This window comes from Gadus macrocephalus, chromosome 22 (genome assembly GCF_031168955.1).
Source record: "Gadus macrocephalus chromosome 22, ASM3116895v1".
Taxonomy (NCBI): Eukaryota; Metazoa; Chordata; class Actinopteri; order Gadiformes; family Gadidae; genus Gadus; species Gadus macrocephalus.
The window spans coordinates 2,629,888-2,655,205 of record NC_082403.1 but is presented as its reverse complement, the minus strand read 5'-3'; the positions used below and the strand labels follow the sequence as shown (position 1 = coordinate 2,655,205).

The window sequence follows — 25,318 nt, the reverse complement described above, 5'->3', positions numbered from 1 at the left end:
GCTGACCCCCCCCCCCCGAAGCTGAGGGGTTAATTGGAACACTGTTAGGGAGTATGGTGAAACTTTATTCTGGGTTTAAATGATGAATATCTAAATGTGAGAGGTCAGACATCAGATATAAACTTACCTCCTGTCTGGTTAAAGAGCTTCTTCAGATCCAACATATTGGCCTTTAAGCTCTGCTGGGCACCCAGAGCCATTCTATACATCGTCTCCAGTTCACCGGGATGATATATGTAGAACTGGTACATCCAGGCCTGTTTCAGTGCTATTCCCTGGATGTTGCTGTCATAGTACCCAATCTGAACTCCATCCATCATCCCAACAGCAACAAACTCTGGGAAGGTTGGGAGTCCAGACGACAACGTGAGGAAATACTGCAGGGAGTGAATCACTGTAGACAGACAGACAGACAGACAGACAGACAGACAGACAGACAGACAGACAGGTTAATACAGTTCATCACTGTAGACAGACAGACAGGCAGGTTAAGACTTTACATTACTGTAGAAAGACAAACAGAGAGAGAGGTTACTACTGTACATCACTGTAGACCTGGGCATTGTACGGCCCCCGGGCCAAATACGGCCCGCGGGATGATTCTGACCGGCCCGCGAAAGATTACATGATAATTAAAAAATAAAAAAAATAAAAAATAAAAGAAAGAAAACATATTTTCTAATTATCTTATGAGTCTAAAACCGCATTGCTTTTATTTTGAAGCCCATTTATTCTTACAGTGCACGCAATCATGCACGTCCACTGTGCACGTGAAATGCGTGTGATTGACAACCTGTCTTCCTTCCGTGTCACCCCTGAACTGAACTGACCTTCCTTGTCACCCGGGAAAAATGCAAAAATGTCGGCTCATGTCAAAAATAGGAAAGTGGATGCCGAATGCAGAACTTTCAAACAAATATGGACTACTAATTTTTTCTTTACTGAAGTCAAGGGTAAACCTGTGTGTTTAGTTTGTGGGGAGCATGTTGTCGTGTTTAAAGAGTACAATTTGAAACGGCATAACGAGACGAAACATGCCGAAAAATACAAAAACTTGACTGATGCCGAACGAGCGCGGACATCCACGGATTTACTAGCAAAGCAAGAAAAACAACAAGGCTGTTTTACAAAGCTGCATGCAGCCAGAGATGCAGCGACCAGAACCAGCTTTGTGATAGCCCACAAAATCGCCCAGAACAGTAAACCATTCTCGGAGGGGGAGTTTGTGAAAGAGTCGAGTCTGCAGCACTGCTTTGTAGGGAATATTGCACTACGGACCTCTATGTTGTTACACATAACGGAACCGGAAGTTAATGACTATTTAGATGTAAACATACCAGCACCTTTAGCTGCTCATGACATGTTTGGTTATTGTCATTTCACTGCTATCTTTCATTAAAGAAAGTGAACAAATGGAAAGTTGTTCTTATTTATAACCAAACACCTGGATGAAGCCAAGCAGACACCTCCGACGTCGCGAAAAAATGTGATCAAACGAACGAGTGGGCCGCGAGTGTATTTACAAGTAACGTCGCCCGGGAACCTGAATATATGAGCGCATGAAAAAAAAGAAATATATATTTTTTTATAAAACTGTGGAACCAAGGATGGATGTGCCTTGCCCTATCGAGGAGTGTGACTATGTGGCTACACATGCGGAAGTAGCGGTGGTGGTGGCCATGCTGAACATACACGCGACCACACACACTGCAGCCCCCAGGGAACCGCGCGCAAACGCCAAAGTGGAGAAACTCAGGCGCCCGTCCATAGCATTGGCTGGAACAGCCGAGACCTGGTCATACTTCCTAACCCGCTGGGGTGAGTACAAGAGGGGCACTAAACTAATTGGATCAGATGTTGTCACACAACTGCTTGAGTGCTGTGAGGAGGATCTGAGAAAATACCTCACCCGTGCTGCAGGCAAAAGCCTAGTGGACAGTGATGAGAAGGACGTTCTCTCTGCCATAAGGGCACTCTCTGTCCGTGCAGAAAACACAATGGTAGCTCGAGTGGCCCTATCTAACATGCGACAGGGACACGAAGAGCCCATCCGATCATTTCATGCTCGCTTAAAGGGGCAGGCAGGCACGTGTAAATACGATATGACATGCACTAAGGAGGGGTGTGACCAAGTCAACGACTTCACAGAGGAAATATTGTGCGATGTGATCGCCCGCGGCATAGCAGACCAAGAAATACAGCTCGATCTGCTTGGCGAAAAGAATCAGGATATGCCACTAAAGGACATAATAGAGTACATCGAACCCAAAGAGTCAGGAAAGCGCTCAGCGTCACGCCTGCTTGACCCTCAGAGCACGGACACTATCAGCAGCTCATATCGACGGGGGAAGCAGCAGGACGTCCGAGCCAGAGGGGGCGCCAGAGCGGAGCAATCCAAGGTCAAGGCCGAGGGGACGTGCATCTACTGCGGCGAGGCAGGCCACGGCAAGACGCCTCAGTGGCGTGCCAGGCGTGCCGAGTGCCCCGCGTACGGCAAGACGTGCCGGAAATGCAACCGTCAAAACCACCTCGACAAGGCCTGCCTGGGTGGCCGGTCATCTAGGCCCGCACCGGAGGAGACTGATGGGGTGTGCGACGAACAGCAGGCGACCGCCTTCGGCGAGCTGTGCACACTCACCAGCACCGCCGACATGGTACGCACACTCCCCCTCGCTCACCACCTGTATGATGACATGTGTGACAAGTGGATGAAGCGCCCATCCAACTCACAGCCATACATCCACCTCACACTCAGCATTGAAAACGAGGATTACAAAGCACTGGGCCTCGACCTCCGGAAACGCACCCGCACTGTGACCCTGCCTGCCATGGCTGACACGGGGTGCCAGAGCTGCCTGATCGGCGTCAAGGTCGCCCAACAGATGGGCCTGAACACAGACGACCTCATTCCTGTATCCATGTCCATGAAGGCCGCGAATAATGAAGGCATACGGATCCTCGGGGCCGCCGTCGTAAGGTTCGCTGGTAACAGCAGCGACGCCCGGAGATTGGAGACGCGCCAGATCGCGTACGTGACTGACACCTCAGACCGTATATACCTGTCTCGTACAGCCTGTGTGGACCTGGGCATGATCTCAGACAGGTTCCCAACACTCGGGGAGGTCAACCTTGCGACCTCAGACCCATGTGACTGCCCGCGGCGTGCGGAACCTCCGACCAAGCCAACCACGCTCCCCATGCCGGCCACGGAGGCTAACATGGGAGCTCTACGGAAACACTTACTTGGACTATACGCTCAGAGCACATTCAATACATGTCCCCACCAGCCCTTGCTGAGAATGTCTGGTCCACCTCTTCGTCTAATGCTCAATGAGAATGCAACGCCGGTCGCCTGCCACACCCCCATCCCAGTCGCCATACACTGGCAAGGTGAGGTGAAGGCGGGCCTTGACCAGGACGTTCGTCTTGGCGTGCTGGAAGAAGTGCCCATTGGCACGCCAGTGACGTGGTGTCACCGCATGGTGATCTGCGCAAAGAAGAACGGCAAGCCACGACGTACCGTCGATTTCCAAGCACTGAACAAGCATGCACTCCGTGAGACCCACCACACGCAATCTCCCTTCCACCAGGCGAGACAGGTGCCCAGTGGGAAATGCAAGACTGTATTCGACGCCTGGAATGGCTACCACAGCGTCCCACTGCATGAAGATGACCGCCACAAGACGACGTTCATCACACCATGGGGGCGCTACCGGTACCTTTCGGCGCCACAGGGGTACATAGCGTCGGGAGACGGTTACTGACGGCGCTATGATGAGGTGGTTGCGGACATCGGCAACAAGACCAAGTGTGTGGACGACACACTACTGTGGGCTGATACAGTTGAGGAGAGTTACTTCCAGGCGGCACAATGGCTGGACGTTTGTGGCAGGAACGGAATCATCCTCAACCCGGGAAAATTTGTCTTTGCCGCACCCTCGGTGGACTTCGCGGGCTTCACAATCACCATGTCTGACGTACGGCCATGCAGCCGTTACCTGGAGGCTATCCGAGACTTCCCACGACCGCGCAACGTCACCGATGTCAGGTCCTGGTTCGGACTGGTCAACCAAGTGGCCTACGCCTTCAGTATGGCCGAACTCATGCAACCGTTCCGGAAACTGCATGGGGTACGCTTCGAGTGGTCTCCGGAATTAGAGAACGTTTTCCGCAAATCAAAGGAGGAGATCGTCCAGGAGATCGAGCGCGGCGTCCGCATCTTTGACAAGTCCAAGCCGACATGCCTCGCAACGGACTGGTCAAAGGAGGGCGTCGGCTTCTGGCTGTTCCAGAAGCACTGTCAGTGCACGCCGGTCAGGCCCTTCTGCTGCGCTGATGGATGGAAGGTGACCCTGGTTGGCAGCAGGTTCACACACGCGGCCGGGTCCAGATACGCGCCTGTAGAGGGCGAGGCGCTTGCGGTCGCTGACGCCTTGGACAAAGCGCGCTACTTCGTGTTGGGCTGCAGGGACCTGATTGTGGCAGTCGACCACAAGCCGTTACTCAAACTCCTTGGCGACAGAGCACTCGACGACATACCCAACCCCCGTCTCAGGAACCTCAAGGAGAAGACCCTGCGCTATCGTTTCCGCATCATTCATGTCCCCGGGATGAAGAACAGGGCTGCAGATGCCATGTCGCGCAGGCCGGTCGGCACACCGTGCCCGTCGCCCATGGATCTTCCAGACGACAATGCCGCCATGGTGACCCACCTCTCACCCAGCGCACACGCTGATGTGCTGTCTCTCATACGGTGGGCAGGGCCGGTGGCCGATGATGTTGAGGAGGGCAACCTGGCCTGGTGCGCTGCGGGGCTTGAATCGCTGCAGTCCGTGACATGGGACCGTGTCAGGGAGGCCATGAGCAGCAGCGACGACATGCGCACGTTGGAGGAGATGGCGGCAGACAGCTTCCCCGAGTCAAGGGCTGGGATGCCGGTGGCGATTTGTGGCTTCCACCAGTACCGCGAGGATATCACATCAGCTGATGGGGTGGTCCTGTACAAGGATAGGGTAGTCATACCACCCTCACTCCATGGCGAAGTGCTGAGCGCCCTGCACGCTGCCCACCAAGGCGTCTCCATGATGACCGCCCGCGCGGAGTCGTCTGTGTTCTGGCCAGGCATGTCGGCTGACATCTGCGCCACTCGGAATAACTGTGAACACTGCCACCGGATGGCGCCCTCTCAGCCCGCGGCGCCGCCGACCCCGCCTGTCATGGCCATTTACCCCTTCCAGGCTGTGTGTTCAGACTTTTTCATGCACAGGGGTGTGCACTATCTTGTGATAGTTGACCGCTACTCGAATTGGCCAATCATCTCGAGGGCGACGGGTGGCGCCGCAGACCTCATATGCCACCTACGCCGTGCCTTTGCCACGTACGGGACTCCGGAGGAGCTTGCATCGGACGGGGGGCCAGAGTTCACCTCCGCCGAGACCAGGTCTTTCCTTCACAGATGGGGCGTACACCACCGCCTCTCATCGGTGGCCTTCCCCCACAGCAACTGCCGCGCAGAGATCGGGGTGAAGACGATGAAGCGGCTCATCACTGACAATACAGGCCCGAAAGGCGAACTCGACACAGACGCTGTGCAGAGGGCGATACTCCAGTACCGTAATACGCCGGACCCTGACACAAAGCTATCCCCGGCGATGTGTGTCTTCGGCCGGCCCATCCGACTTCATCCCGATTCCACCTGGGAGGTACAGGCCGCACGTAACATGGCGTGAGACGCTGACGGCAAGGGAGGAGGCCCTCCGCAAACGCCACATCCGCACAGCTGACGCTTGGGCGGAGCACACCAAACGCCTCCCTCCTCTCGAGGGGGGGGACTTTGTCCGCATACAGAACCAGACGGGACCTCACCCTAACAAGTGGGACAGGACGGGCAGTGTTGTTGAGGTGCGCCAGCACGATCAGTACGTGATCAAGATTGACGGGTCGGGCAGGATCTCAAATCGGAACCGAAGATTCCTGCGCAAGTTCTACCCGGTCCACAGCGACCGGCCCCTGCCTCGATCGATCTATGACGATCTGGCGTCTCGTGTCGCTGTACCAGCACTTAGTGCAACACCGCGGCTGCCTGGTCTTGTGAGCGGCCCGGTGAGGCCTGTGACGGAGTCAGGGCCCGCTCCACCACCGGCACTGCCACCTGCAGGCTCTCCCCGGCGCGGGATGCAGCCCACCCCTATCGTGCCAGTGGTGCCGGCCCATGGCGTCCTTCGTACGCCACCGTCGGGCTTGGTGGCCCCTATGGCCCCTCTCCCACCGCCACCCGATGTGCCGCCGGCGACAGACTTGCGCCGGTCCACCAGGAGGGCCGGTGTGCCTGCCTGGCATAAGGACTTTGCTATGGGGTAGTCTTTGATGGGTTCTGTGGGCATTGTGTTCATGTTGGGCCTTCCGCTCGTTTTTGTGGCGCATAGGTCGTCCAACCATTCGTTTGGTGCTGTTTTGTTGTTTTAATCAGCCTTTGTGTTAAGAGTGTTAAAGGCTCAGGGGGAGATAGGGAATATTGCACTACGGACCTCTATGTTGTTACACATAACGGAACCGGAAGTTAATGACTATTTAGATGTAAACATACCAGCACCTTTAGCTGCTCATGACATGTTTGGTTATTGTCATTTCACTGCTATCTTTCATTAAAGAAAGTGAACAAATGGAAAGTTGTTCTTATTTACTTTGCCTAGAGAAAAAATAAGTGTTTGAAAACATCCCGCTCTCCCGCCGCACCGTGACGAGAAGGGTGGAGGACATTGCAGAGAATCTGGAGTTTCAGCTGCAAAGTGAAGTGGGAAGCTTAGACTTTTTTTCTTTGGCTTTGGATGAGAACTGTGACGTCCGTGACACAGCCCAGCTGCTCATATTTCTCCGGGGGATAACGCGCGACTTCAAGCTTACGGAGGAGCTGGCAGCAGTGCGGCCAATGAAAGGAACCACAACGGGGAGTGATCGGTTCACCGAGGTAAACGCATGCATGGACAAACTGGGACTCAAATGGGACAGACTGGCAGTTGTCACTACGGATGGATGTCCGAATTTGACAGGGAAAAATGTTGGGCTTTTGAAAAGAATGCAAGATAAAGTGAGTGAACTCAATGCAGAGCAGAAATTGGTGTTTATACATTGTATTATTCATCAGCAAGCATTGTGCAAGTCAGTGCTAAAATTTAGCAATGTGATTGATGTTGTTGCTACAACAGTTATTTTCATCAGAGCGCGAGCATTAAATCACAGGCAGTTTGTTTCACTATTGGAGGAGCAAGAGAGCGAACTTGGTGATGTCAGGTACCACACAGCTGTCAGATGGCTCAGCCTGGGCAACGTGCTGAAAAGGTTTTGGGATCTGAAATCAGAGATAAAAGAGTTTTGTATGATGAAAGGCAAAACCATCCCAGAGCTGTCTGATAAGGACTGGATGGCAGGTTTAACATTTGCTGTTGATGTGACTGCAATGATGAATAAACTGAACACACAACTGTAGGGCAAGGGCCTTTTTGCTCATGAAATGCATAGCCATGTGAAAGCCTTCATGACAAAGTTGCAATTAATTTCAAGGCAACTAGGCAGCAACAATCTCGAACACATGAAAACCCTGCAAGAAGTCAAACCATCAGCTGATCACCGGCACAGGTACTCATCCATGTTAGGAGTACTGCAGTACGGCGTTTTTAAAGATTTCAAAAAGGTTGAGGATGAAATGCAGCTGGTTTCCTCTCCCTTTACCTGCAGTGTTGATAGCGCACCCACTGATGTTCAGCTTGAACTCATTGACCTGCAGTCTGATTCATTACTGAAAGAGCACTTCAAGTCAGCATCACTGCTAGAGTTCAACTCTGCTCTCAAGGAGGAGAACTTTCCACACATGAGGAGACATGCTCAGAAGATGTTGGTTCTCTTTGGATCCACCTACATATGTGAACAGACATTCTCAGTCATGAAGTTTACCAAATCCAGGTACAGATCCTCTCTCACTGATGAACATCTGTCAGCTGTGCTTCGCATCTCCACCTCAGACATTCAACCTGACTTTGATGGACTTGTTAAAGCTCAACAGAGACTGGATTTCTCACACTGAATGAAAAAAAAAGAACTGAAGAACACTAAAATGTGGAAAGATAATAAGTGCAATGGGACACTTTTCTTTACAGTTACACAGTTCAGTGACACAAAAAAACCTTGTTTTAATAGTATATGAAACTCAAAATGCCCTTTGTTATTAATGTGACTGAAAATTTGTCAAATGTTTCACATTTTGTTTATCAGTTTGGAAATTCTATTTCTAGCTAAGCACACCTTTTAATTGCCTAATAATAACATACACTCTTACCAGCGGTCAAAACAATGCCATTTACTGCTTTTTATATAGAAATAAAATGTATATTATGCATAATTGAGTTCGGCATTTTGGCCAGGCCCTCCAAAATATTTTCAGTTGCTCATTTGGCCCCCTGGGAAAAATAATTGCCCACCCCTGCTGTACAGACAGACTGACAGCTGTACATCACTATAGACATACAGACAGGTTACGACCAGTGGTGTATAAAGTACTCAAAAGCCATACTTAAGTAAAAGTACAGATACCTTACTGGAAAATTACTTAAGTAAAAGTAAAAGTCACCTTTTAGAATAGTACTTAAGTAAAAGTATTAAAGTATCTGATCTTTACTGTACTTAAGTATCAAAAGTACTTTTCTGATATTAAATGTACTTAAGTACTGAAAGTAAAAGTACAAGTAACCGTTATCGAAACTCCTCCCTATAACTGCCCTCGTCCAATCATGCCTTAGCACTAACTGGCTAGATAGATACCTCGCCAGAGATGGAATAAGAATAAATAATCTTTATAGGTTATTAGCTAGCTTGAAATATTATATACAAATATTACCCAACGGTGAAAGAACCTTACTAGTTTAAAATGTTGTGCTGGTGGTATTTATTTTGAGGTCGTGAAGTTTCTAATATTTTGATTGAGACCTGTATGATTTTGCTTTGATTATTGTTGTTTCCCCTTCGTTGTTGATCTTTTTTGAAAACATCCTTCCACTGCATATTGCAGTCCATTTTGCCATGATCTGGATGCTGTCGCGGAGTTACTCCAAAAAAAAATCACTGACACTGACAGATATCATAGCCCGACCTATTATCCCGCAAGCGCTGGTACACGTTACTTAATATTGATTTTGGTGTCATCCAGGATCGCGGATTTTCGGAAAACTTAAGTCCCTGCCCAAAAAGGGTATTTAAATTAGCTTTGTAGCAAAAATGGCACATATACAGCGTATTGAAGTGTATAAGATAGTGTTGTAATACTGCGTGTACAAACCAGCCTGATACAAATAGTAGAATTTTGATAGCCCTTGCCCTCGTCCTAGCCATGCATTTGTGTGTTGACAGTCGTAGGAGTTTTGATCGACGTAGCAACGGTAACTAAGCAAGGGGGCTTTGCGAACGTGCGCTGGGACAGCTGATTCGCCAAACAGGCTCGCAGTCTGTGTTCTACCACAGTCCCCGACGTTATCCTCATATCTCTCATGATTCTTTTTTTTTTTTCTAAAGATGAGTTGATTTTGTAACGAGTAAAGAAGGTTTCAAGGGAAATGTAGTGGAGTAAAAGTATCCGTTTTCTTCGCAAAATGTAGCGAAGTAAAAGTAAAAGTACAGAGAAATATAAGTAGTAAAGTAAAGTACAAATATCCAAAAAAACGACTTAAGTACAGTAACGAAGTATTTCTACTTCGCTACTATACAACACTGGTTACGACAGACAGGTTAATATTGTTCATCCCTCTAGACCAGGGGTCTCAAACTCGCGGCCCGCGGGACGATATTTTGTGGCCCCCTACTTGATATCAAAGTTAAGTGTTAGTGCGGCCCGCACGTTTTAATTTCTTTTTTTTTTCTTTTTTTTTTTTTTTGCCGAGTCGCTGCGCTTGCCCGTTGGCCTCATTTATAAAACTTGCTGCGCACAAAAACCTTGCATAAGACGGAGGTGAAATGTGCTAGGCCAACGGTATGGCTTCTCCCAAGTCTGTGTGCGCTGGAGATACGCCCTTTCTGTGTGTATCTCTTTCCTAACACCATGCACCTGACCGGGTTCTCTCCTGTGTGACTCCTCTGATGTATTTCGATCTTGTTATGGGCAGGCCAAGAGGGAGAGACGTCGGAGAACCCGACACAGTCTATTCATAATATTGTAATGACCACGGAAGAGGCAGTGAATGAAGTATTGATTAGACAGCGATTTATTAGAAACCTAATAAATCGTTGGAACACGCAAGACCGGTAACCATAGCAACGCCGGTAAACAAACCTCGCAAAGCCCAATCCAGGTCTTATTGAAGGCATTTAATGGTCAAAATATTATTAATAAATATTCGAATATATTCGAATATTAATATTAATAAACAAACGAACTTCGAATATGATTTTTGGGCAAAAGTCAAAGCCCTAACACACACACACCAACGTTTGCGGTGAAAAATGCTTCTGCACATTTCACCCCGTCTTCGCAAGGTTGTTGGGCGCAGCAAGCTTTATAAAAAAATATATATATAAAGCCCTGCATGGGCCCTGCAGGAGCTGTGTGAGAGGAAGCGCTGCCAGGTCTCTGGCAGTAAGGAGTATAGGCAAGAAAAGCCATATGTTCAGAAGGACACTTCATGTTCTGAAGAAGGTTCATGTTTTAAAGTCGTTCAAGTTCAAAAGAGCCATTCATGTTCAAAAAAGCATTCATGTTACAGAACTGTTAATAGTAAAGCTTGAGAAGACTGGATATTTGTACTTTTTTGTGGAAAACTTGATGCGGCCCAGCCTCACCCAGAATCTGCCTCCAGCGGCCCCCAGGTAAATTGAGTTTGAGACCCCTGCTCTAGACAGAAAGGCCCATGGCCCCTCCCCCTGCTCTATGGCTCCCCCTGTCCTTTGGCCCCGCCCCCTGTCCTATGGCCCCTTGCGTGTGTATATGCGTTTGTGCGCATGAGTGATGATTCTCAAAGAACGTTGAAAAGTTAATAAGATATTTCTGAGTGTTAATATAATACTTAGGATTCAAAGTAGACTTAAAGTCAGTGGCAGTTTTAACATAGAGGCATAGGTATGCCTCTGCTTGGTATGCGGCCGCTTGGCCGCATACCAAGCAGAGACGAGGCAAGACAAGTCTAAACGCGAGAATAAAATAAAGGGTTAGGAAAAGGGTTATGAGATGAAGTTACCCAAGCGGCTCAAAAGGGAATCTTAGGGAATCTAAGCATCGTTTCAGGGACCATAAACCAACCTTTTGGAAAGATAGTTTTGAAAAGTGAAAACTTGAGTCAGTCTTACCTGAGGACACACCGTGACCAAAGACCAACAGCAGCAGCCCCGTTAGCGCCTTCATATCGATGTATTCAGAAGAACAGCTCGATGAGATTATCCACAGAGACGTGACTCCGACTCGAGCATCAGACGCACTGAACAGGAAACATGCGAACAAGAGACGGATCACGAGGGAGAGCCCGGTCTGGACCAATAGGAATTCAATACGGCTGAGACGTCATTGGTTTCCAGGAGAACTTCAAAGTGAAACAAACTAAACACATGTTTGTTAGTGTGTGTTTGTGTGTTTTTATTGGCGTGCGTGTGTGTGTGTGTGTGTGTGTGTGTGTGTGTGTGTGTGTGTGTGTGTGTGTGTGTGTGTGTGTGTGTGTGTGTGTGTGAGACTGTCAATCGTTTTCAGGAGAACTTCAAAGTGAAACTAATTTAACACACACCCACACACAGACACACCAAACACCAAACACACGCACACACACGTACACACACGCACAAACACACTGTAACTGCGATCAAGCTTCGTGTGACCCTGAAATAATTGTTCTGACAACATCATAGTCAGCTGTATAATGTTCAGCTATACATAATGTTATAAATAATGTTCAGAAAAATAGAATGTTCAGATATACATTATATCCAGCATAGTGTTTAGCTATATCTAATCTTTATCTATATAATGTTTGGATAGATATAGTTCAGTGTTTGTACGTAAGTGTTGTTGAGGTGTGTGTTTGTGACGTGTATGCGAAAAAATAAATAAAAAATAAATCAGCTTGTTCCCTACGATTTGTTCAGGTGCCACTGATAAACCCGTTGTGTTTTTTAAAATAGTTTCAAAAAGTAACTGGAAGGGATCTACCCCACACAACACATATATCGTCATAATGGGTTTCGTAATGACACTGAGACGGTCCATACAGGCATGTACGGAGTCGTACAGGTTCAAACCAACGGGCAGACAGTAGTTTGGCTCCATGCGGCATAACTCAGCTCCAAAACCCCCACTCCATTGGGTGACACAGGCGCCTTCACGCCAGCGGACAACGTCTAGCTCAGGGCATACATTTTCACGGAATTGCATCCAATCATCGGAAAGCATACGGAGTACACAATAGCTGATCTTTGTGACAGGGTTCAGATGACCCGTGTTGTAGCAATGTTCATAACAATGATAAAAACAACCTGCAAATTCGTAGACTGTGTGTGTACTCTGGGCATATCCTTCTAGGAAGAATGGTCCATAATGAACCTCACCATGATTGAGAGCATGGTGAATCCCCACAATCCAAACCAAAACTCCAGGCAGGTTGTCAGCCCAACATCTAACCCAGAGTGCCCTCCATTTAAATCAATAAATGTCAGTTAAGTTACTATCTTTTGGTGAATAAGGGACCAAAAGGGTGATTTAGCTCACGGCTCACTGATGAAAGCCCTTGCATATGCAATGATATGAATTCTTAGAACTGGGTTTAGGTGGTTCCCCAAATGCGTAAGAGACTGCAAAAATTGCAAAGCAAACAATTTCTGTTCCCTCTTTCTTTATTTGTCACGTGAAGTCGTTCCCCATTTGGTAATTCTTTCCCATTATTGACAGATTTGTTCTCAATCATCCTCAACATGTTGATTCGGTGTCCCCATACAGGAAATAGGTGGAATCAAGATGCTTATTATATTTAATTAATGTATTTGTTTATTTCCTTGTTCTCAAATTCCGAGTTGGTTGGTTGGCACTTCATGAAGACCAAAGCCTTACAGAGTGCAACGCACACCTACTCACTGTCAGACAGTCAGTCAGTCAGTCAGTCAGTCAGTCAGTACGACAGGCACACACACACTTGTGTATCAGGACGCTAGTGGAGGAAGATCATAAGAAATATATACTCTACCCACACTAACGCTGGTCATGGCTGTGGATCTCACACACACACACACACACACACACACACACACACACACACACACACACACACACACACACACACACACACACACACACACACACACACACACACACACACACACAGCACTGTAAAATGCTCAACAAGTCAAATGCATTCATAAGGCACATTTTTATAAAGCGCACTGTGGAGGTGGGGCGGCGTCTGGCCTGCAGGGGGAGTATGGAGCACCGGGTCTGCTGGGGTCTGATTGCTGACACGTGTCTGCTATCTGACCCAATCAGGAAGTGTGATTTATGTGCCTGCTTGTCTTTCAGTCGGGGGTTGAGAGAGAGAGAGAAGATGTGGTTATGTTATTGTTATGCCCACCGTTTTGTAATGACTTGAATTACTAACCGTACGACTCGACAAACAAATACGCTGGCTGCATCCGTAACGAGATGTATTTTCTTATTTGTACCACGTTGGTCATTTTATCGTAAATTAAACACTTGATTACATTGCTGCATTAATCTGGTCTCCCATTTATGCTATGCACTGTCTTTTTTGCGTGCAATACAAGGTAAAGTTGTGGTGTTTGTTTTGGAGCTGGTTTTCTAAAGATCCTAAAGTGTTACAGTGACAGGACTAGGGGACTCAAACGCTTGACACAGGGAGGCAGGGACGGCGTGAAAGGCATAGACATCCTATACATAGACGCAGCATTGGCTGCTGGGACGCGAGAAATGCGGCCGCCATCTTGAAGTGTGGATGGGGAGCCAGGGAGCAGCATAAAGTCCGAGGGGTGATGGAACAGAGGATGTATGTGCTTGGGGAACACAGTTTGGCATCGACAACCACCATTCTGACTTGTTATCATTAGTTGTGTCTGTGTTTCATAAGATAAGGTTGCAAGACATTACCAAACACGCCTCTCTTGAACTTCCGAAAGGAAGCACGAGAAAAAAGCTATGCAAAACAGTCCTCTTTCAGGGTTTTAATCCTATACAGATATTGATATTTTTATGTGTGTATATATATACTTTTTTTTCATTAACAATGCCTTGCATACACTACCTTGGTCAGTCTGCATTTACTCTCATTGCTTTTTATTGTATTTTGAACTTCCCTCCTAATTCACAATAATTGGTCCTAATGCCATAGATTTATTTTCCGTGATAATTGTTTTGTATTTTATTGTTGAAACACTGTAAATGGTCGGTCTGCATTTACCCTGGCTGCTTTTTATTGTACTTTGAATTTCACTCGTTCTGGTCTGATCATTTTCCTGTATCAATTCCAACCTGCCAGTGTTGGTTGAATAGATGAGCAATTTTAATGCCTTCCATCATAAAACATTGACATTTGATACAAAATAAAGCTTTTGAAAATAACAAACAAAATCAAAAGAATAAGTCATTTGTAGCTGGATTCCCCAGCTACAGCACTCCTTGGGAAAGGAGTTGTTCGGTCAAGGAATGTCTAGTTCAGGGGGGGGATATCCGGATATGTGTGTTTCAGTTTCTCTTACTACTACCCGGTAGCCTGGTTCTACCAGACTCTCGTACTTCACTTCATTTCATTTCATTTGTACAGAGTCTGGACCTAATCAATTGACAAACGTTAACTCACTTGAAGGCGGGTGTCTGTTGAAGTTTAAAATGATTGGATATGCCCAGTGCCACTCTGGATCTGCCATAACCAATCGCTAACGTTTGGTTGCGACGTATGTCATGCGCCGGGAATCACGCGCAGGTTGTACACAAACCAAACACCTTGCGCGTCTGCACGAAAATGTCCGTCAACGACAGCTGCAGGTTTTGTTTGTCGAATTTAATTTATCAGGGAAAAATTGCACATTGTAAATCAACTACCGACCTACAACAACAACTCAAACTGGCGTACGACTTTATCGTCATTGTTCTCAGACACGCCCTCTGTTCGCTGATTGTGTGCCGCCATGGCGGCCCCAGAAAACCAAATTTAATACAGCAGGTCCAGACCTAGTACTGAAGGGAAATTCAAATTGAGCGGAAGTACTTAGGCGGGCGGAGGCAGGCTAACTACCCGGGTAGGTTAGTGTGTATGTGTATCTGTTGTCTTATCTGTAATGAATGGATCTTCACAATCGTCCATGGCGGTGTTCACGGTTGGCCACGCCGTATCCAAACCATCCACAGTTCTATTGGGCAAAGCTCGCCATCGTAGATTCAATCTTCCTTGGATCAAACAAAAAAAACAATATAACAATATGAACAATATAATTCACGTTAGTTATCTTGTATTTTCTTTATTCAGGTCCTAATAAAACTTATTAATGCCATCGAAATACTTATGTCTGAATTAACCACGGTGGTAATATTCATTTATGGCGTTTCATACCGGGAGATTCTCTGTTGTGCTGAATACCTGCCGTCTGTCCAGTGTTACGGTTCAAGGTGACCCCCTGGAAACGGGGTGCTGCTCACGTGTAATTTCCTGTAACTGGAATTATGTTGAGCGCTCCCTACTGGAGAACTCATGCAATTGCATCTTTAAATAATAGAGGGTTTAGTAGCCCTATATTCCATATGGGTTACACCCTCCCCCCTTGACTCTGCATGAGTCCCTTCATGCTCTTATCGGTAGACTACAGGGGAGATGTCGTAGTCACCGATGGCATCAGTGACTTTATTAAACCTCTCTAAGAGACTTTGTGCAAAGTGGATTAAGGGTTTCCCCATCTGGCTATACTGGAAGCGCTCAGGTGGTTGGCGCGACCTTCCCGATGTTCGTGTAGTGATGTTTTGATCATTTGTCTCTGCATCTGGGCATTCTGTGGTATTGGATGTGTTTTAATAAAACGGATCCAATACTAGGAATGTCCGCTGGTGACGCCACTGAGGCTATAGTAGGCTAACGATGCTCTTAGCATCCTATGCGTACCCTGGAGTCCTCGTTAGCTACGAGCGTTTTCAATACGTTCGAAAGACATCGTAAGATGAAATAAAAACAACAGAATAGATCCAACAATGTCGACCACTAATGTTTCAGTGTCAGTTGTTTCAGTGTCCTTGCATATGCAATGATATGAATTCTTAGAACTGGGTTTAGGTGGTTCCCCAAATGCGTAAGAGACTGCAAAAATTGCAAAGCAAACAATTTCTGTTCCCTCTTTCTTCATTTGTCACGTGAAGTCGTTCCCCATTTGGTAATTCTTTCCCATTATTGACAGATTTGTTCTCAATCATCCTCAACATGTTGATTCGGTGTCCCCATACAGGAAATAGGTGGAATCAAGATGCTTATTATATTTAATTAATGTATTTGTTTATTTCCTTGTTCTCAAATTCCGAGTTGGTTGGTTGACACTTCATGAAGACCAAAGCCTTACAGAGAGTGCAACGCACACCTACTCACTGTCAGACAGTCAGTCAGACAGTCAGTCAGTCAGTCAGTCCGTACGACAGGCACACACACACTTGTGTATCAGGACGCTAGTGGAGGAAGATCATAAGAAATATATACTCTACCCACACTAACGCTGGTCAGGGCTGTGGATCTCACACACACACACACACACACACACACACACACACACACACACACACACACACACACACACACACACACACACACACACACACACACACACACACACACACACACACACACACACACACACACACACACACCACTGTAAAATGCTCAACAAGTCAAATGCATTCATAAGGCACATTTTTATAAAGCGCACTGTGGAGGTGGGGCGGCGTCTGGCCTGCAGGGGGAGTATGGAGCACCGGGTCTGCTGGGGTCTGATTGCTGACACGTGTCTGCAATCTGACCCAATCAGGAAGTGTGATTTATGTGCCTGCTTGTCTTTCAGTCGGGGGTTGAGAGAGAGAGAGAAGATGTGGTTATGTTATTGTTATGCCCACCGTTTTGTAATGACTTGAATTACTAACCGTACGACTCGACAAACAAATACGCTGGCTGCATCCGTAACGAGATGTATTTTCTTATTTGTACCACGTTGGTCATTTTATCGTAAATTAAACACTTGATTACATTGCTGCATTAATCTGGTCTCCCATTTATGCTATGCACTGTCTTTTTTGCGTGCAATACAAGGTAAAGTTGTGGTGTTTGTTTTGGAGCTGGTTTTCTAAAGATCCTAAAGTGTTACAGTGACAGGACTAGGGGACTCAAACGCTTGACACAGGGAGGCAGGGACGGCGTGAAAGGCATAGACATCCTATACATAGACGCAGCATTGGCTGCTGGGACGCGAGAAATGCGGCCGCCATCTTGAAGTGTGGATGGGGAGCCAGGGAGCAGCATAAAGTCCGAGGGGTGATGGAACAGAGGATGTATTTCTGCTTGGGGAACACAGTTTGGCATCGACAACCACCATTCTGACTTGTTATCATTAGTTGTGTCTGTGTTTCATAAGATAAGGTTGCAAGACATTACCAAACACGCCTCTCTTGAACTTCCGAAAGGAAGCACGAGAAAAAAGCTATGCAAAACAGTCCTCTTTCAGGGTTTTAATCCTATACAGATATTGATATTTTTATGTGTGTATATATATACTTTTTTTTCATTAACAATGCCTTGCATACACTACCTTGGTCAGTCTGCATTTACTCTCATTGCTTTTTATTGTATTTTGAACTTCCCTCCTAATTCACAATAATTGGTCCTAATGCCATAGATTTATTTTCCGTGATAATTGTTTTGTATTTTATTCTCTTATTGTTGAAACACTGTAAATGGTCGGTCTGCATTTACCCTGGCTGCTTTTTATTGTACTTTGAATTTCACTCGTTCTGGTCTGATCATTTTCCTGTATCAATTCCAACCTGCCAGTGTTGGTTGAATAGATGAGCAATTTTAATGCCTTCCATCATAAAACATTGACATTTGATACAAAATAAAGCTTTTGAAAATAACAAACAAAATCAAAAGAATAAGTCATTTGTAGCTGGATTCCCCAGCTACAGCACTCCTTGGGAAAGGAGTTGTTCGGTCAAGGAATGTCTAGTTCAGGGGGGGGATATCCGGATATGTGTGTTTCAGTTTCTCTTACTACTACCCGGTAGCCTGGTTCTACCAGACTCTCGTACTTCACTTCATTTCATTTCATTTGTACAGAGAGTCTGGACCTAATCAATTGACAAACGTTAACTCACTTGAAGGCGGGTGTCTGTTGAAGTTTAAAATGATTGGATATGCCCAGTGCCACTCTGGATCTGCCATAACCAATCGCTAACGTTTGGTTGCGACGTATGTCATGCGCCGGGAATCACGCGCAGGTTGTACACAAACCAAACACCTTGCGCGTCTGCACGAAAATGTCCGTCAACGACAGCTGCAGGTTTTGTTTGTCGAATTTAATTTATCAGGGAAAAATTGCACATTGTAAATCAACTACCGACCTACAACAACAACTCAAACTGGCGTACGACTTTATCGTCATTGTTCTCAGACACGCCCTCTGTTCGCTGATTGGGCGCCGCCGTGGCGGCCCCAGAAAACCAAATTAAATACAGCAGGTCCAGACCTAGTACTGAAGGGAAATTCAAATTGAGCGGAAGTACTTAGGCGGGCGGAGGCAGGCTAACTACCCGGGTAGGTTAGTGTGTATGTGTATCTGTTGTCTTATCTGTAATGAATGGATCTTCACAATCGTCCATGGCGGTGTTCACGGTTGGCCACGCCGTATCCAAACCATCCACAGTTCTATTGGGCAAAGCTCGCCATCGTAGATTCAATCTTCCTTGGATCAAACAAAAAAAACAATATAACAATATGAACAATATAATTCACGTTAGTTATCTTGTATTTTCTTTATTCAGGTCCTAATAAAACTTATTAATGCCATCGAAATACTTATGTCTGAATTAACCACGGTGGTAATATTAATTTATGGCGTTTCATACCGGGAGATTCTCTGTTGTGCTGAATACCTGCCGTCTGTCCAGTGTTACGGTTCAAGGTGACCCCCTGGAAACGGGGTGCTGCTCACGTGTAATTTCCTGTAACTGGAATTATGTTGAGCGCTCCCTACTGGAGAACTCATGCAATTGCATCTTTAAATAATAGAGGGTTTAGTAGCCCTATATTCCATATGGGTTACACCCTCCCCCCTTGACTCTGCATGAGTCCCTTCATGCTCTTATCGGTAGACTACAGGGGAGATGTCGTAGTCACCGATGGCATCAGTGACTTTATTAAACCTCTCTAAGAGACTTTGTGCAAAGTGGATTAAGGGTTTCCCCATCTGGCTATACTGGAAGCGCTCAGGTGGTTGGCGCGACCTTCCCGATGTTCGTGTAGTGATGTTTTGATCATTTGTCTCTGCATCTGGGCATTCTGTGGTATTGGATGTGTTTTAATAAAACGGATCCAATACTAGGAATGTCCGCTGGTGACGCCACTGAGGCTATAGTAGGCTAACGATGCTCTTAGCATCCTATGCGTACCCTGGAGTCCTCGTTAGCTACGAGCGTTTTCAATACGTTCGAAAGACATCGTAAGATGAAATAAAAACAACAGAATAGATCCAACAATGTCGACCACTAATGTTTCAGTGTCAGTTCAAAAATTATAACTTTTTATTTTTGTACAACACAAAGTAAAAACCATGGCTTTGGAAGCAGACCATTAAAAAAATTGTATTATCACAAAGAACATAAATGACAATTCACAACAGCAAATTCTATTTGTGGTCCGGTTTATTGGAAATGCGAGTTCAACATCAAACCGCAAGAGGGCGGCAGAGTGATTTTGTACGACCTGTGTGGAGTTCCATCCTCTCCCGAGGTGAATATCAGTACTAAACCGAAAGGGGGTGAAGATCCGTGATAAACCAATAGGGGGGCGACAGACCGTGTTAAAGATCCTTACTGAACCAATAGGGGGCGATAGTGCGTGTTAAAGATCCGTACTTAACCAATAGGAGGCAACAAAGCGGGTTATTACAGTCTGCAAGGGATGTATTAGCTGAGCTGCTGCTGATGACGCTGTGCACAACCAGAGACTTTCATCTGAATATACAAGATACGGATCAAACATCAAACATCCAACTCGCCCAGTATCTAGACGTTTGAAAGTATTTGAACATTCGAGAGGACAAGTCTTGAACCTAATCGGTAAGTATATTTATTTATTATGCGTCTATGTGCATGATTTTTGAAATGCGAAAACCATTGCTGCCACATTCATTGACACGTTGAAAACAGCCGACCGGTTCGATTAACCTTTCACCGTATTTTTCTTCATCGTGATCCATGTCGTGTATCTTGATGTAGTATTTGGTCTTGGAGGTTGGCATGTGACGTGGGTATTTTTCCTGGATGGAAATCTGATTAGTCAAGTATGGATCGCGCGCGCGCGCGCGTGTGTGTGTGTGCGTTTGTGTTTTTGCTTGCGGCAAGCCAATATCAGACACACACACGCACACGCACACGCACAAAAAGCCCTTCCCAGGATGCCAGAAGAGGGGCAAGCCGCTCGCTTCTGGCATCCTGGGAAGGGCTCTCCAGATGGACGAGTCACTGTCGGCCCGACCCTGATAGAGACGAGAGGACAGAGAGTGGCCGTTTAAAGGGAGACACTTCTGTTGTGGTCTTTGTTGATGTGGTTGTGTTTGTTGTTGTTTAGTTCGTTGGTCTACGGGAGAATCCGCCGGCATGTTTTACACCTGTGGACCCAATGAGGCGATGGTGGTGTCTGGTGAGTTCAGTTTCATTTGTATCTTTGGGTCTTCGTCATTCTGCTAGCTTACCTACATTATATTGTTACTAATAGATATGACATAATAAATTACTAGTTCTTATTAATTACACGGCATGTTACAACGAGATATGATATGCCTACTTTATTAATCCCAGGGACAATATTAGCAATGAAATATGTAGCATTAAAATAATTATAGAAATGTACATGTATGTGTCAGTTCCAGATGTTTGAGTCCCTTTTACGTTTTAAGGGTTCTTTGTGGCCAGGGGGGGGGGGGGGGGGTCTAGAGGGGTCGCAATGCATCATGGATCTTAGAGTCACCAGGATCCCCCTTGTTCTGGGTTCCGTGTTCTGGGTTCCGTGTTCTGAGCCGCGGTTCTCCCTCCAGGGTTCTGCCGCTCCCCCCCCCTGATGATTGCTGGGGGACGCGTCTTCATCTTCCCCTGTGTCCAGAAGCTCCAGAGGTAGAGAGCCACCCGTTATACCACGCCACGGTCTCTCTCTCTCCCTCTCCCTCTCCCTCTCCCTCTCCCTCTCTCTCTCTCTCTCTCTCTCTCTCTCTCTCTCTCTCTCTCTCTCTCTCTCTCTTTTTCTCTATTTATTCACCATCCATCCTTCGCTCTTTTTTCTTTGTTATCTTCCATCTTTCTGAAAATGTTCTCAGGCCTCAATAGTTGTTTGACTGACTTCTGACAGGCCTGGTAACCTTCCTCTTCCTCCTCCTATTCCTCCTCGTCCTCCCCATCCCCCTCCTTCTCCCCCACTCCCCCTATTCCTTATTCTCCTCCTGCTGCTGCTCCTCCTCTTCCCCTGATCCTCTTCCTCCTCCTCCTCATTCCCCCATCCTCCTCCTCCTCCTGTTCCTCCTCGTCTTCCTGCTCCTCCTTCCGCTTCACCTCCTCCTCCTGCTGCTCCTCCTCCTCCTCCTTCCGCTCCACCTCCTCCTCCTCCTCCTCCTGCTCTTCCTCCTCCTCCTCCTGCTCCTCCTCCTCCTCTTACTCCTCCTCCTCCTCCTCCTTCTTCCGCTCCACCTCCTCCTCCTCCTGCTCTTACTCCTCCTGCTCCTCCTCCTCCTCCTCCTGCTCCTCCTCCTCCTCCTTCCGCTCCACCTCCACCTCCTCCTGCTCTTACTCCTCCTCCTGCTCCTCCTCCTCCTGCAGGAGATCTACAAGGACCGGCAGAAGTTCTCGGAGCAGGTGTTCAAGGTGGCGTCGTCAGACCTGGTGAACATGGGCATCAGCGTGGTCAGCTACACCCTGAAGGACGTCCACGACGACCAGGTGAGACCGTCGCCACGACGACCAGGTGAGACCGTCGCCACGACGACCAGGTGAGCCATCGCCATGCCGACCAGGGGAGACCATCGCCACGACGACCAGGTGAGACCAACGCCACGACGACCAGGTGAGACCATCGCCACGACGACCAGGTGAGACCATCGCCACGACGACCAGGTGAGACCATCACCACGACAAGCAGGTGAGACCATCGCCATGCCGACCAGGTGAGACCATCGCCACGACGACCAGGTGAGACCATCAACACGACAAGCAGGTGAGACCATCGGCACGACGACCACACACACACACACACACACACACACACACACACACACACACACACACACACACACACACACACACACACACACACACACACACACACACACACACACACAGAAATTAGTATTTGTTTTCTAATACTTCTGCTGTTAATAAGGTTAGACGAATCGCTAGTGGTTTTTTCTTATGACACGGTGTGACTACTCATGTGGTACTTCAGTGTGACCTGTAGGGGGGAGTATAACATCAAATAATGAACCATCACGCATCCAGTCTCGGGACCCATTAATAAATCCCAGAAGTCATTTATCAAGGAGAACTACTCCACGGTCGATGCATTGGAAAAGTGGCGGACTCAGGGGGGGGGGGGGCAGGGGGGGCGACCCCCCCCCCCCCTCGTGGCTCAATGGTTGAAAAAGCCCGCTAAAGTGCACTTCAAGAGTGTCGAAAACGAGAGGAAATGCCTTATTGGAAATGCCCATTTCACGTGCAAAACATGATTTGGTGCCCTCTAGGGTGCTCCTTCATACAATAAGTTATGATGATGTGCCCTCTAGAACAAGAAAATTCAATTACGTGCCTTAATGAGTGCCCTTATAGTACCCTTCTGCCCGTCTGGTGCCCTTTTAGTGCCCCCTTTAGTACCCTGATAGTGCCCTTCTGCCCGTCTGGTGCCCTTCTAGTGCCCTGATAGTCCCCTTCTGCCCGTCTGGTCCTTCTAGTGCCCTGATAGTCCCCTTCTGCCCGTCTGGTCCTTCTAGTGCCCTGATAGTGCCCTTCTGCCCGTCGGGTCCTTCAAGTGCCCTTCTAGTGCCCTTCTAGTACCCTGATAGTGCCCTTCTGCCCGTCTGGTCCTTCTAGTGCCCTTCCAGTGCCTTTCTAGTGCCCTTCTAGTGCCCTGATAGTGCCCTTCTGCCCGTCTGGTCCTTCTAGTGCCCTTCTAGTGCCCTTCCAGTGCCCTTCTAGTGCCCTGATAGTGCCCTTCTGCCCGTCTGGTGCCCTTCTAGTGCCCTTCTGCCCGTCTGGTGCCCCCATGGTTGAAAAAGTGTGCTAAAGTGCCCTCTATGGTGGTGAAAATGAGAGAAAGTGCCTTATTGGCTGCCCTTTACACGTGAACGAAAATTAATGAGTGCCCTAGGTTGCCCCTGATGATGATGATGTGCCCTCTGGAGCAAGAATATGGCAAACCGAAAAAAACATGTTGTGGTTAGCTATTGAGGTGCAGACGTTCCTCTCTTTGGTAGCTGACGAACGGGGAATGCGGGGCGTTGCTTTCATGTGGCGTCGCCATGACAAACGGCTACATCGAGTGGTACTTAAATCTCCACTGGATAACGAAGCAAAAAGCGGATAAAGAGTATGTCAGAACCCATAGTGGAAAAGCGCAATTAGATGCCAAGTTAGAAAAACTTAATATTTTCAGTTTGCATAATCCGTTTAAAATGTATATAAATATTTGAGCGTTCAAGATCATTCAAGTGTAGGTCGTTTCGTGCAAGAGAGACGATAATGGTCAGCTATCAGCTCAACATGAAGGAAAACTTCCTTAAATGTTTCCGTAGCTAGCTGCAGGCGGTCAAAGACTGTATGGTAGCGGCACATTGAATCGTCTCCAGTCTAATTTTTACTTAAATGTTAGTAAAGATGGAAGCAGTAAGGCATCCTCCTTTCTTTGGCTAAAATGTGAAAGTGCACAATGATGTGAACAACTCATTTTGGTGTTTATAAAGTCGCTAGAATAAGGGGAAACAGTGTCTTTGAAGCAAATTTTTTCCTGGGGGAGGACCCCCAGACCCCCGTTTCAATTATGAGCCCAACTATTCTTTTAAGTGCTACATGGAGATGTTACAAGTGGCCCCAATGGGACCTTCAAGGCAGCGCTTGCTAAGGTTAGGGGATAGGACCTTCCAGGCAGCGCTGCCTTTAAGGCTCCGTTGGGGGAACAAAACACCATCAAGTTAGAAAAGCCACTGTGTCCGCTGGTGGGGCCCCATGTAGTCCAGAATGTGCCCTTTTTATTTTTTCGCCCCTGCCCTTCAAACAGTCTGAGTCCGCCACTGCATTGGAATGTATGTCGAACTATATGCCGTGTATCCATCTACTTATTTCAAGGAAGATACTCTTCAGCAGAGAGAATTAGCAAAACAGATGAATGGGTGAGAGTGTGAATGGATGAATGGGTGAATGGTTGAGAGGTTGGATGGTGGAGGATGTGAATAGGTGAGTGTGTGAGCGTGTGAATAGGTGAGCGTGTGAATAGGTGAGCGTGTGAATAGGTGAGCGTGTGAATAGGTGATTGTGTGAATAGGTGATTGTGTGAATAGGTGATTGTGTGAGCGTGTGAATAGGTGAGTGTGTGAATAGGTGATTGTGTGAATAGGTGATTGTGTGAGCGTGTTAATAGGTGATTGTGTGAATAGGTGATTGTGTGAGCGTGTGAATAGGTGAGTGTGTGAATAGGTGAGCGTATAGGTGAGCGTGTGAATAGGTGATTGTGTGAATAGGTGAGCGTATGAATAGGTGATTGTGTGAATAGGTGAGCGTATAGGTGAGCGTGTGAATAGGTGAGCGTGTGAGAGGGTGAAGGCGCGCCCCCTGACCGGCGGCCTCGTTGTAGTGCACGCTGACGCGGTCCAGCTGCAGGTCACTAAACATGGTATCACAATACCACGTTTAGCAGCATAATGTTCAGCTATACATAATCCACACTGCCGACACTCTGTCATCATTCAAAACGGCCCTCAAAACACACCTCATCACCATCACACCACCCTTGCTCTTTTAAAACTTTGTTTTGTGTGGACCACAGAGTGGACATTGGCACACACAGCACTGTCAAAT

The 25,318-nt window shown here is 47.2% G+C and overlaps 3 protein-coding genes and 1 long non-coding RNA gene across 8 annotated transcripts in view; 1 reads left to right on the top strand and 3 right to left on the bottom strand.

The window, feature by feature from the left end:
* LOC132451417 (major histocompatibility complex class I-related gene protein-like) overlaps window positions 1-11,485 on the bottom strand; it is a 42,949-nt gene extending 31,464 nt beyond the window's left edge. The window contains exons 1-2 of one of the 2 annotated variants that reach the window (XM_060043965.1): window positions 11,326-11,485; window positions 128-394 (exon numbers count right to left, since the gene is read on the bottom strand). In XM_060043965.1, coding sequence (XP_059899948.1) covers window positions 128-394; window positions 11,326-11,380 — 322 coding nt within the window. In that variant the 5' untranslated portion in view covers window positions 11,381-11,485. The remainder of the gene's footprint in view (window positions 1-127; window positions 395-11,325) is intronic. The other variant, XM_060043963.1, reaches the window with a different exon arrangement.
* Window positions 1-25,318, bottom strand: part of LOC132451407 (major histocompatibility complex class I-related gene protein-like) — a 79,242-nt gene that overhangs the window by 1,048 nt on the left and 52,876 nt on the right. The gene's annotated exons all lie outside the window — the stretch shown is intronic.
* LOC132451383 (uncharacterized) overlaps window positions 1-25,318 on the bottom strand; it is an 88,858-nt gene that overhangs the window by 53,490 nt on the left and 10,050 nt on the right.
* On the top strand, window positions 19,574-22,823 carry LOC132451470 (uncharacterized). Of its 3 annotated transcripts, none has more exons than XR_009524077.1 (5): window positions 19,574-20,326; window positions 20,838-20,909; window positions 21,304-21,379; window positions 22,076-22,195; window positions 22,345-22,823. It is a non-coding gene; the product is annotated as an uncharacterized LOC132451470 (long non-coding RNA). The 3 variants fall into 3 exon arrangements; XR_009524076.1 differs by having other exon boundaries at window positions 22,320-22,823; XR_009524075.1 differs by having other exon boundaries at window positions 19,887-20,326; window positions 22,076-22,823.